The sequence below is a fragment of the Peromyscus eremicus genome, chromosome 9 (genome assembly GCF_949786415.1).
Source record: "Peromyscus eremicus chromosome 9, PerEre_H2_v1, whole genome shotgun sequence".
NCBI lineage: Eukaryota > Metazoa > Chordata > Mammalia > Rodentia > Cricetidae > Peromyscus > Peromyscus eremicus.
In genome coordinates this window covers 76,931,763-76,944,888 of record NC_081425.1, presented here as the reverse complement: position 1 = coordinate 76,944,888, position 13,126 = coordinate 76,931,763, and the positions used below count along the sequence as shown (strand labels likewise).

The window sequence follows — 13,126 nt, the reverse complement described above, 5'->3', positions numbered from 1 at the left end:
CTCCTTTACGGTTAGAGAGTCATCCCAACCCATAACTTTGTCGTGGAGACAATACAGATCTTTAGACCACAAGAAAGCTGTAAAATACTTTATTGGAGTTATAGAAAATTTAAGAACTGCTACATCTTTGGTATTTTACATGGAATACTTCTGAGGGATGCTTCTGTAGAGGCACTTAGGGGATCATTCTAGCACCTTAAATATAAATAAAGTCTGAGGACTGACTTTTGCTGGGAAGTATAAATAGGCTGGATCATCCCTGTGACCAGCATCATCTTCTCTGTTACAGGGTTCTCAGTGGGCTTTAGGAATACATTTTCATAACCAGTCATGTGTTTTACTTTTCCTGATCAGGTAGACTCCATGGCAAAAGCCAGATTTAGTGTCTTAAACTCTTATTTGGTTCTTTGTCGAATGAATTTGGTCTTTTAAATAAGTGTTTACAAAAAGTTGCTTTAATAAGCAATGATTAAAATTCTATTTTAAACTTCTGATAACCTTTGTTTTTAAAAATACAGTAGTAATGATTGAGGTATACACTTCACAAACTAGACTTAGTCTCGCTGCACTGGAAATGCTCATCTTGTGTGCCCAGAGCTCAGAGCGGCCAATTCCTCTTTCACTGCCTTTGTAGTAAATGTTCTTAGGTCAAGATTCTTGTTGTAAACTTGAAATCTTCCTATACATTTTATGTTCATTTTCTTCCTGTGAGGGAGGGGACAGCAGCGGATATTTCATTAGTTAAACCACATGGGAAGGAAAGCAGTAGGGTTAGCACTTTGTAGTGTTAGCACAGCCCTTCTCCTGGGTATCGTGACGTGCGCTGACGGACTTACCTGTTGGACAGTAGGGGTAGACTGCAGTGATCCCGTAGAGGTGAGACCGCTGCTCAGGGAGATACTCATCAGTAAACTGGCCACTGTCTTTATTCACTGATATAACGCCATCCCTAGTAAGAGAAGGAGAGGCAGTCACGGACGGCCAGTCACAAGACAGTTTCAGTAGACAACAGTTCGGCGGCAGTTTTCCTTATACATTAAAAGAACAACTTCAGCTAAATGAGTTGATTCAATTTGTCTAACTCCAGTGATTCTGGACATAGCTCCTGCACCGGTAGGTATCACCTGGGAACTTAGAGGAGATGCAAAGACTGTTTTCTCCTCCCTGGCCCTCGTAAGTCAAAACCCTGGGGCACCAAGCAGAATGTATTTCATTTAACATTTTGTAGCCATAAGAGCTAGTGGCTAAATCAGTTCCCAATTTTGGCTACGTCCTGGGGGTCTAAAGAATGGCACTTAGATCTCAGGTGAAAATCAGGAGCTAAGAAAAGGGCTCAGACATGCACCTCTGTTTTGTTTTAAAATCTAAGCTCAGAGCCAAACTATTTTTCAGTCTTTAAGGTAGACAGTTGACGCTATTTGTCTTATTGTTTGGTTTGTTGAGACAGGGTTTCTCTGTAACAGTCCTGGCTGGCCTGGAACTCACTCTGGACCAGGCTGGCCTCAGACTCAGAGATCCACCTCCTCTGCCTCCTGAATGCTGAGATTAAAGGTGTGTGCCACCACGCCCAGCTTGTTGATGTGACTTTTTAAAAAGGAAAATTTAAACTTTATACCACTTAAAAGTACTCATTCTGTAAGAACAGACTTAAGTAAACACTTCTTTTTAAGCAGTATATTACCAAGTGTCTTCAACTTATATGCTGCCTGAAGCAACACCAGTAAATTTCAGGGTGAGGTGGAAAGATGACTTCAGAGATGACCCTGGACAGACAGACAGCCGAACATGGCTTCCTAACTAGAGTCGTTGACAGGTTAAAACAGCATGCTCCCCGGAACTCGTTGGCCCTGCGGCTGCTCCCGAGTGGGGCTCACCTCCGCCAGTCTGTATGGTAGAAGTGATCTGCATAGCTGACGACGCTGAAGGGGTAATTGAGGTGACTCTGGATGACACGGCGTCCGGTTCCGTCGGGTAGTGTACACTCCAGTTTCTTGGTTCCTTTTAAGATATCCAAGGGGGAAAGTGAGGTGCCAGATAGAGTCCTCCAGGGGAATAGAGGCAGAATTTAAAAATGGGGCGTTTTATTCCCACCACAGTCCACAGTAGGAACTGTAAACCTTGCCGATTGACTCTAGCTTTGAGTAGATATTCAAACTCAAATCCTTTTATGGAAGGAACACTATAATCTGTTGAAATCTTGCAGTTTCTTCCCAAGGGGGAGCATCAAAGGTTAGCATTTTTATAATTTTAAGCCTACATTTATAAGTTGAAAATATCTACATATAAGAAAACGAGCATGGTAGTAGGTATTTTTACACTTTGAATTTTTGAGGAAAAAAAAAAAGAATTCAAGAATTTTCATGTTCCAGATTTCTAAAAACGTCTAAATTCCATATACTTTAAAAAAAACGTAATGTTCAGACAACTGGATTTTAAAAACACCCAGTTGCATGTTCAGTAAATTCAAGAACTTTCTTTAGTAGAATGAGGTATACAATGTCTTCGAGTTTTTCTAGTAATGCACAGTAAACCACAAACAGATAACCCTGGTGTTAATGCACTCCTGAAGGAGGCCATTCTCACAGCACTTGGCAAAGGATCGTAACACACAAAGTGATAAAATCTTAGAGTGAAACTATAAGAATGGCCCAGAAGGTAGACCAACCTCAGTTCATCCAATTGTCAACAGCAACTAATACTTCTTCCAACTTAGTTTTCCAACAGTTCACAGCAGGGGCAGGGGGCAGGACAGACATGCTGCACAGTCAGGCTCCCCTTTGAACCCCAGATAACTCACTGTAAGAATCACTGCAAAATGCTCTTTTAAAGCTTACAGATCTGCTAAGTATGCTCTGTGCTGATAGAAACTTAACCCAAAAGATCTAAAAGATGGGCGAATCCCCATAGCGCTCACACTGCTGTAAGGAAGACCACTGTTCTCCATGTTACCAGTATTACCTGCATCTGCCCAGCACAGCAGTTTGGAGAAGGGGTCAAAGGTTAACCCATTGGGTAACCCAATATCTTTGTTGATCAGAATTTTTCTGTTTTCTCCATCTAAAGATGATGTTTCAATCTTAGGAGCTTCTCTATTCCAGTCTGTCCAGTACAAGTTCCTGTGGATAAATGTTAAATTAAGACTGTTACAAACAGTTGTGCAGGGGTTGATATAGCTTAGCCTGGACAGGCCCCTAGACTAAATCTCCAGTACCCTACTACACACACACACACACAAACCTCCCAAAAGGTCAGCCATGGGCTGGAGAGATGGCTCAGAGGTTAAGAGCACAGGCTGCTCATCCAGAGATCCAGAGTTCAATTCCCAGCAACCACATGATGGCTCACCACCATCTATAATGAGATCTGGTGCCCTCTTCTGGCATGCAGGTATACATGCAAGCAGAACACTCTATATATAATAAATAAATCTTTAAAAAAAAAAAAAAAAAAAAAAAAAAAGGTCAGCCATGCAGCTTCGGGTACGCAGCAGCCACACTGGCCACCACCGATTGCCACCTCCTGGTAGTCACAGCCTTCATCTCCCTATCTCAGTTCGGTGTCTTGCTCCCGGTGAACAGTATGGTAGAATGCAGAATATCATTTCACTATTAGTTTTTTAAACCTGGCTTTCGTCGGGTGCCTTTTCTTGCTCCACAGGGGGAGCTACATTCTACACTGCAAGCTACCCTATGAAGAGATCCATGTGCCCAACAGCCGGCAGAGGCGTAAGTCTGCCAGTGGCCCACGTGGGAACTTAAGAGGGGACCTTCTCAGCCAAGCCTTGATCATGGCGGCATGGCCAGTACCTCGGCGGTAGCTTCTTGACATTACCAACAACACTCGTGTAGCCCCACCCAGATATTTTACAGTTAATAAATGTTCTTGGGCTGCCGAGGCCTTCTAACAACTGCAACCGTGTGGGGAGTCAATAACTGTCTAGAGCCTTGCCTCTAACGACACCTGATGGCAGTTGCCCAGGAACCCTTAATTTGTTAAAATCTTGAACTAGATCTTGGGCCTACAATCCAAAGAAATTATTTGTTAGGGAAACTCTCGTGGTAGAAACTAAGGGAACTGTTATATAGAATTGGGTGGGATTCAAGGAACAAAGAAAGAGTTTCTTGGAAAAAATACCCGCGTTAAAGGGGACCCTTAGTTGTCCTACAGCTGGTTACCAGGACAGAGACACTCTGACCTAACATACAAAATGTGTAGAAAACAGTATCTTGTTAAAATCTGCAAACAGGGCAGAGGTACTGAAACTTCCATGGATCTATAGATATTTGTCTATAGTTGAACCCAGAGACCCACAGCAAAGGGAGAGAACTGTGAGTCTCCTCCACTGTGACTGTTCTCCTTACGGGTGGCAGGAAGAGCCAGAGATCCAAACAGTGAGCGGCATCCCTGGAGATGACCGGCTAAGCCTCCGAGAAGCTGGGAGGACTTAGTTACATGTATGGCACTTACCCTGGGGTCAAGGCAGCTGCTTTTGACATTCTCCTCTAGAATCTAAATCCTGGAGCGTAATGACCGAACAAGGCACCATTGTTCAGTTCCTGCCCTTTCAGACTAAGCACCAAGGACTATCAAAAGAGGGCCCAAGGAGTTATTTAGTCCTGCAGATAAGGAGCCTTCGCATGCAGGACCACCTTTGAGGCTTTCTTCTCTGCCTTAAAGGGCTTCTCTGTAGTTGTTTGATGGAAGCTGCATCTCAATAGTCCCAGGGACCCCTGCCCAGGCCTGTACACCGCAGGGGACAGCCTTAGTAGCTGTCACGGAGAAGGAACAGTTTTATCTGGACTTTGTACACTCCCCATCCAGGAAGAAAAGCGCTGTTGTGGCTGTAACGAGGTTTTCTCGGGGTACTGCTGAAGGAAGCCATTTCCCGCTGTGTACCCGCCATTTCCCAAGGCCCTGCCCCGTGACCATGTGATCCAGGCAGTTCCCAGAGCCCACACAACACGTCACACCCCAAGCTAACGCTCTCACTTGTGTGTCATCTTACTTCTTGCTTCATACAATGCAAGCTCCTTAAAAAAACAAGACCGCACACCTTCAATCCCAGCACTTGGGAGGCAGAGGCGGGAGGATCTCTGAGTTCAAGGCCAGCCTGGTCTACACAGTGAGATCCAGGACAGCCAGGACTGTTACACAGAGAAACCCTGTCTTGAAAAAACAAAACAAACAAACAAACAAACAAAAAGAGCCTGCTTTTGCCTACACGGATGCCTGATACTTAGCAGCACCTTGACTCAACATATTCTCTGGTAAATCAGTGTATTTGAGTTTTTACTCTGGTCTGGACCTTCCCGTGCCATATATAATAGCCAGAGGCTCCAAAACAGATCTCCAGGTGAACTGGGAGAACAAAGGAAGCCAGCTCACCCTCGGATGGGATCCACAGTGATGGCCCGTGGATTCACCAGATCTGTGTGAAAGAGGACCTTCCGCTCGGAGCCATCCAGCCTTGCACGCTCTATCTTATCCAGCCCACTGTCTGTCCAGTACATTGTTCGACGGACGTGGTCAATGGCCAGTCCTTCCGGGCTTATCAGACCTGGAAATAAAGGCAGGACAGGGCATCTGCGGGGTGTGAAAGGTGAACTTAAGTACCCTATCCAAACAGCTTACAGAATCCAAAGCAGAAAAGAGCCTTTAAGTTCCCAGAACCAAGGCTAACAGGGTTTCACCTTCTGCTGCCTTTTCAACCTTATCTGGTCTGTACTAGACCTTACCACTCTGGTGGCTCCCCACAACCACGGTGGTGGCGACAGGCACTATAAACTGCCAGACCCTGAATTCTTACTGTGACCCACTTCTTTTGAGGACGGTTTGTCTCATCCTAGAATCACCTTTCTGTTTCTCCCATATAAACGCGTTTGTTTACAGAGGGGCAAGGCCTGTGCAGCTCAAAAGTAACTTGCACAGTACTTAACCTTCCCCTTTAAATCAAACCAGGAGAAACCAGGATTCAACAGGCCAATGACGTACAATAAGCTGTATTGCCAAGTGTCCACAGAATGAAGCTGCTGACTGACCTGAGGTTACGATGGTCTCGGGTTCTGCTCCTGCTTCCAAGCTGGCGCGGCTGATGCTCCGACCGGCAACATCTGTCCAGTAGACCATCCTCTCCTGGCAGTCATAGTCAATCCCCACAACAATAGAACCCTTCAAGAACCAATCACGGAGTCAGAAGAATTAGGATTCCTTGAATCTCCAACACTAGTTCATGGCTATACAGTGCTACTGTGAGCAAGCTTACTGTGGTGCTGCAGGGCAGTGGCGCCCAGTGGTTAGACAGGTAGGTAGTAACTCCTCCCTAAGGTCAAAGCCAGGCTCAGCCACTTAACCACTATGTCTTCGTCTCCTCCAACACTTCAAACAGTAAAACATTTATATAAAGAGTCCAAATGGCACCTACCATACCACAAGCTCCTCCAGCTCTATTACCACTGGCTGTAAAAACAGTCAGTCATGAGGAACATCAGCCCTTTCGCCGATGAGAGGATCATCTCCTCGAAGTACGTCCTTAATACTTAATGGTGCCAAAGATGAATGCTCCAAGTGTTGTGGGCATCTTCTCAAAGAGTCTTTCTAAAACCCGACAACACATGCCAACAAAATTTCCTCTCCTGGGTGAATAGACTGAAACCCTCCCCTACCTGGGGAGCAACCATCCCTGCCTCTTAATACAAGCATTCAGCTGGGTGGCACAGAAGAAAGCCTGAATCTAACAGTTTGAGAACTGTGGTCACCCGGCCCTTGGCCTCTCTCCCCTTCCTTCCTGCTGAGTCTTATTGAAAACCCCAAATCTGGGATGTTCCTGCTTGTGCTCCACACAGGACTGGCTTCTTTCCATTTCTAAACCAGATTCCTGCTGTGAGAACCCCCAGCAGACGTGAGAATCAACACAGGCCACACTAGTCCCCGCCTTGCCTAGCAAAGCCTCCTGGGGCTTGGCTCGCCTTGTGCCTGAAGCGGTAATCACCAGGAGACACTGTATGAAGCAGAATTTGGCTCCTGCAGAAAAGCTGGCATTTATATGGGGGGGAATCTAAGGTCTCAGTACTTTTATTTGAAAATCAAAATTAAAAGGCCCTCTATCCTTGGCAAGAGTACACATTCATACAGGCGGCAATGAGCCCAGGGACTCATGGGATTCATAAACTAAGTTTCTTGGTATGAAGGTCCCATTTTAGGTAAATTTCCCTAAAGTGTGCTTGTAATTCTAGTCTCCTTTCTCCTTCAGTTCCACTACAACCATCTCCACCCTGCCCATTAGACATGTTCAGAAATGCAATCAAGCCATCTGGTGTGGCTAGAATATAAGACGGTTTGTACAAGAAACTTATAAAGCGGCACACTTATAGAGCGAGAGGGGGGGATAGAGCCTTGAATCTTAAAAAGAAGAAAAAGACAATCTTTTTTTGACAAACACTGGCTGCTTTTAAGCTTTCTTGGAATCAAACCGTAGTTTATTAACAGAAGTAAATATAGAGAACCCTGCCTGGATGAACAGTCTGCCAGTGTACCGTGAAGAAAGAGGGTCAGACCAGTTTCCACGGTACATGTCAATGCCTCTCTTCTCCACACTCTGGAGAAGAAATCCCTCCTTCCACAAGGAGGTGCCTTGCTAGCTCAAGAAGCAAGCTCGTCCTTAGGGGCTGCAACAGGAGCACACACTCCCCAAAGCAACTGGGAACAAGGAGGGAGGCTAGGAAAGACGTGCATCCAAGTGACATAACCAAATCGGAAGGGACAGGCTGACGAGCAGCCCTGGGAGGACTGTCACCCTCAAATGACCACGGAGATCACCTCCAAGATGTCTACAACCTGAACAGAGCCCCCAGGAACCTGAGTTAACAATGATCTTCCCACAAACACCGGACAACTCTGAAGTTCCTTGCTATCTATCTGAACTTCCATGAGCCCCCAGGGTAGAGCGGCTAGAATGGGTCAGACATGACTTCCAGCAACTGAACCCCATCCCATCAAGCAGACTGCAGCCCAGAAGCACGCCAGAATTCCCTGCCCTGTGGCAGCAGGCAGAGGCCTTCCGAAAACCACAAAGCACAGCTCTTCCACACCCCATCAACCCAGCATGCAGGCCCACCCCCATCCCGAGCCCCATCCTCCCCATGCAGCCCAGCCCTCGGGAGAAATCCAGTTTACATGCAGTGACAGCAGAGTCTTGGCTGCATCCTTCTGGAGCCTGCTGCCATTGAGAGGCAAGTGGCCAATCTGCTGGCCCTGGGCATAGAGCAGGAAGGTGCCCACAGACGGAGGGGTCACATCAGGGCGGGGTGTGGGCCGGACCAGAGGCGGAGCGACGGTGGGGATACCTGTTTGTGGAAACAAGGACAGGTGGGGAGAGAAAGAAAAGTTACTTTGGTGCATGAACCTCCAAAACTATCCAGCTTTTTCCACAGGGCAGATATTCTTCAAAGAAATTCTGGTTTCTAAGGGGTTTTTTCAAAGGTTAATTATTTAAATTGCTGATGGTACTCAGGACATAAAGACAACAAAAAACACTAGTCTCCGAACAAAGTAGAGAGATTCTGTTGTCATTTCTGGAGGGCCAAAGGCTTCCGGGGGGGGGGGCCCAGGGAGGCACTGCCCCCTTTCACCCAGGGCTGGGGAGGCAGAATAATCACATGCTGGTCGGAGATCAGCTGTTCTTACAGTAGAAACCGCTAATGGCAAAGCCAACCTTAACTCCAGACTGTGATCCTGAGTCATTCTGACGACAACCCAGCCTATCAACGAGGTGACGTCACTCATCAGACTTGGTAACCCGTGTCCTCCTCACCCTGCCCACCTCGGGAAGCCAAACCCCGACCCCAAACCCTCAATGGCACCGCGGGGAGCCGAGGCCGTCCCAGGCTTACACGCAGGCCTGGTGCCTGGCTGCGAGCGTGTGCCCTGCAGCTCTCTGCCATCCTTGTCCACACACCAACAGAAGTCACTCTTGCCATGACACTGCAGGGGTATGAAGTGGCCCAGGTCGTCACACTGGGGGACATACTGGTCATCCCTGGGTGTGCCTCCGTAGTGTTCCAGCAGACTTGCCCTCCAGCGCTCACAGACAGTCCGAGGCCTCTGGGTGGGCTCTAGGAGGGGGAAACAAGATCAGTACAGGTCCAGGTCCCAACCCCTGATCGCTCGGCCTGCTTGGACACACCCCTGGACACCGAGCCAGGGAAACACCTGTGTTCTCAGAAGTTCTCTGTGGAAACGCGGAAAAGAGATCACCCTGATGGTCCTTGATGCTCCTGTCTCCCAAGGCCAGGAGGACCTGCCATGGAGGCCCAGCCACATCAGAAAAGAACCAGGAGACAAGCTCATCAATATACCTCACTCAGGCCAGTAGAGATGCATATGGACATCTGGCCTGTGCCCAGGGATCCTCTGACGACGGATGACGGAATACTGTACAGACTCTCTGAGGGCTCAGTGACACACGTGACACTTAAAAACAATTATTCTTTCCCACTTGTTTCAAGTTCTTGGACCTGTTGCTACAAGATCCATTTCCAGGCTGGCCTACGTGTCCTAGAAAAAAGGGGCTGAAGACCATGCAGGTAGTCCTCAGTTTCACTGGAAAGTCACACGGAGCAAGAGTAACATGGTAGTGTATACAGCTCAGCAGAGGTGGCCCTGAGCATCGTGAAACTGATTCTTGGACTACCCAGTTTCATGAAAACTACGGCCATCCCATTGCTGGGACCTGTCTCAAAGCTGAATCTTTCCTCCAAGCTCTAGCTTTCTGCCACAGCGCTGTCCTGTTTTCTCTTCTACTCCACACCCCCAATCCTCCTCCTATCCACAAACTTGTGGTTCACACCATAATTAAAGAAAGCCCTGCTGGCTTCTGACCTATGCCAGTTCCTGCTAGGCTGCTGCCCCGGGGCCATGGAGGTTCTGCTCTACACATGTGGTTGTATCTACAAAGGCACCACTTGTTGAAATCACTTGTTCACTGCGATTGGAGTACCCTCAGGGCATAACTAAGGGCATTTCTGGTTCAGTCTTAATTCCTGCAACTCAAAGCCTGTGGTCTGCAGAATCACACAGTCAATTATCTCCTTGCTCCCTCCATCTGGATGCACAATAGAACTCTCAGCACAAAAGTAAACGCTGGGCTCCTGCTTTTTCCCAAACTGGCCCCTCGTGCCTTTTAGTTCCATTAAACAGCATCTGCATTCCCACTGCTCAGACACAATCACCTGGATTACCTCTTTCTCTCACACCTCACATCTCAAGTCAAAAAAGTCTCACCAACTTTATCTCCAAAAACATTCCAACTAGAGGCGGACATAGTGGTGCATGACTTTAATCCCAGCGCCCAGGACATGGAGGCAGGGGGATCTCCATGAGTTCAAGGTCAGCCTGGTCTACAGAGTGAGTTCCAGATCAGCCAGGGCTACATAGTGAAATCCTGTCTAAAAAAAAAAAAAACCCAAACAACAACAAAACCCCCATTCAGACTATCTTGATTTCTTGCCACTTTTCCCATGTGTGTGTTGCCCTGGACACAGACATTTCACCTTGGGATCATGGCAACAGCCTTCTGGCTGGCTTTCCTGTTCCCACCTTCCCCCAACCAAATACTCAGCCAGCAGCCACAGTGGTACATTTAAATCCAGGGCAGGGCATCATGTCACACTGGGACCATGGCAACAGCCTTTTGGCTGGCTTTCCTGTTCCCATCTTTTCATACCTTCACGCCACCAAACCAATTACACTCAGCCAGCAGCCACAGAGGTGCATTTAAACCCAGGGCAACTGAGTCTATTCTTCTGCTCAAAACCCTCCAGACACTTCAAAGAACAAAGCTGCAGGGGAACCGGTCCTCTGAGAAGGTGGGGAGATGCCAATCAAGTCTCCAGTCTCAAGCTCAGCAAGCCCACTCAAGACTCCCATCTTGGGAAGTGGCTGCCCCCTCAGACTGCTAAAGCTCATGACCCACAGGAAGAAAAGGAGACAAAGACAAGACTGATCTGCTCAGCCCAAAGTGTTCCAGGACCAGGAGAGGGGGCTGCTGTTCCCTCCAACACTCGCCATCCACTTCACAGTGGGATGTGCTGGGGGAAGCCACCAACAAGCCCACTCCATACTGAACACCCTCAAGAGCGGCTCTTGTTTCTGGGGACCACCCAACATCCAGACCACCCTATGTGTCTGGATGAATGTAAACACAGCAAGTCAGCTGGGTCCCAGATCACTCCCAGGTGGGCACCCCTTCATCCCCTACTGCTTTAAACAACATCAACGTCATCCAGCGTCTTTCCTGCTTCTGGTGGGTAAGGGCTCAAACAGTCTCAAGTCTTGAGTGCCCAGCATGCTAGCCTCCCTCTCCCTGACTGGATGATGCAAATGAGACTCGTCAGAGATGGCAAGCAGGGCCATGCAGTGCCAGGGAAGAAGTCTGGGCCATGAGAAGTCTGCACAAAAGAATGTGCCCTCATTTTAGTCATTAACATCCCAGCCTGAGTCACTATCCTTAACACATGTTCGTTTTAGTCAACTTAACAGAACGCCAAGCCATCCCGCCAAGGCCCCACTTAACCACTGACTTTCCAACCTCTGACAGAGAGCTGAGGCTTTTGAGAGAAGCCACGACAGAAACAGGATTTCTCTTAGGCATCTTAGTCTTTAAGGCCCGCAGAATCTTGTTCATAAATAATAGAGGGGCGAAGAGGATCAATGTGGAGCAATCCATTACCAGTTTCCCTGTGTGAATCAATTTTATTGAGATTTTTTTACAAGGTATTTTGATCATATTCACCCTCCCTCCCCCAACTTAAAGTCCCTGGCCATGTTATGAATGTTATAGAATCAAAACTGTTGGAAATTACCCAGCTCTATTTCCCTCGCACATTAAAGGCTGAGATAAGTAAGTCTGTGGATTTTTTTAATTACTTTCTTTATATTATAATTTTAGAAGCGGCTCCCAGATCGGGAAGTATCCGGGCTACAGCAGCAGCATGTGTTGCCCATTTGTGAATAATTTCACAAGGGGCTGGAAAGCTGCCCAGTGCAAGCTGCCCGCTGCTCACAGTGCCAGTGAGACTGCCCACCGTGCTGTGCAAGCTGCCCGCTGCTCACAGTGCCAGTGAGACTGCCCACCGTGCTGTGCAAGCTGCCCGCTGCTCACAGTGCCAGTGAGACTGCCCACCGTGCTGTGCAAGCTGCCCGCTGCTCACAGTGCCAGTGAGACTGCCCACCGGGCTCCGAAACCCTGGCAGGAAACAAGCAGATGATAATGGCTGCTTGCCATGAGCACCTCAGATCAGAGGGGTGGATCCTACACATCCTGTGAAGGTAGCAGTGCCGAGAAGGGGTTCCCATCACCGTGCTGGACTAGCTGGAGGGACAGGGGTCACTGGGTTAACAGGAAACTCAATGGATCCATTCTGAGTTTCATACCTATGTTTCTTGCTAACTTTAGCACAACCTCTAGACTGCTTTTTACAGGGAAGTGACATGGTTACCTAGAAAGGAGTGGATAAAACGTTAGGCTGGCAAAGTTCTTCAGCTCTCTCAAGCCTCTCACAGTGGGTCACAGCCTGACGTAGCCACTCAACTTTCAGTCACCATTCACCAAGGATCTATGCACCTGGAATCCAATGTGTAAAGGATCCTGCATGTCACGTTTGTAACCGATATATCCCATGACATTAACATGCACGTGGGTGTGCCTATATCATCCAAGTGTTCTTTGGAGGAAAAAAGCAATAATTATACCCGCGTCTGTCTACACAGTGCGAGCTGTCTTATAAATCACCCCATTGCCAGAGCCCTTCTATTCTGACTCCAGGCCTGAGCTGGCACAAGGTCTTTCTTGGGGCCAGGGGGCTCACCTGGTGGTGGTCCACAGTGAGGTGGGGTGGAGCCAGGTGGAGTCTGGGTGCCAGGGACTTCCTGGCCATTCTGGTCCACACACCAACAGAACCCAGTGCTACCATGGCACTGCAGGGGCACGAAGTTGCCCTGGTCATCACACTGGGGGATGTGGATCCGTGACCCAGGGTAGGCATGCTGCGCCTGGGCATAGCGCTGCTGATGTTCGCAGAGCTTCGGGCCTGAGACGGAATCTTCCGGAACGGTGGCTGGGAGCGACAAA

At 48.1% G+C, this 13,126-nt stretch overlaps 1 protein-coding gene across 1 annotated transcript in view; it reads right to left on the bottom strand.

Annotated features, from left to right (window-relative positions):
• Positions 1 to 73: 73 nt before the first annotated feature.
• Nid2 (nidogen 2) overlaps positions 74 to 13,126 on the bottom strand; it is a 59,572-nt gene continuing 46,519 nt past the window's right edge. The window contains exons 13-21 of the mRNA XM_059273785.1: positions 12,864 to 13,112; positions 8,889 to 9,110; positions 8,173 to 8,342; positions 6,039 to 6,168; positions 5,386 to 5,557; positions 2,959 to 3,116; positions 1,875 to 1,998; positions 837 to 949; positions 74 to 705 (exon numbers count right to left, since the gene is read on the bottom strand). Coding sequence (XP_059129768.1) covers positions 695 to 705; positions 837 to 949; positions 1,875 to 1,998; positions 2,959 to 3,116; positions 5,386 to 5,557; positions 6,039 to 6,168; positions 8,173 to 8,342; positions 8,889 to 9,110; positions 12,864 to 13,112 — 1,349 coding nt within the window. The 3' untranslated portion in view covers positions 74 to 694. The remainder of the gene's footprint in view (positions 706 to 836; positions 950 to 1,874; positions 1,999 to 2,958; positions 3,117 to 5,385; positions 5,558 to 6,038; positions 6,169 to 8,172; positions 8,343 to 8,888; positions 9,111 to 12,863; positions 13,113 to 13,126) is intronic.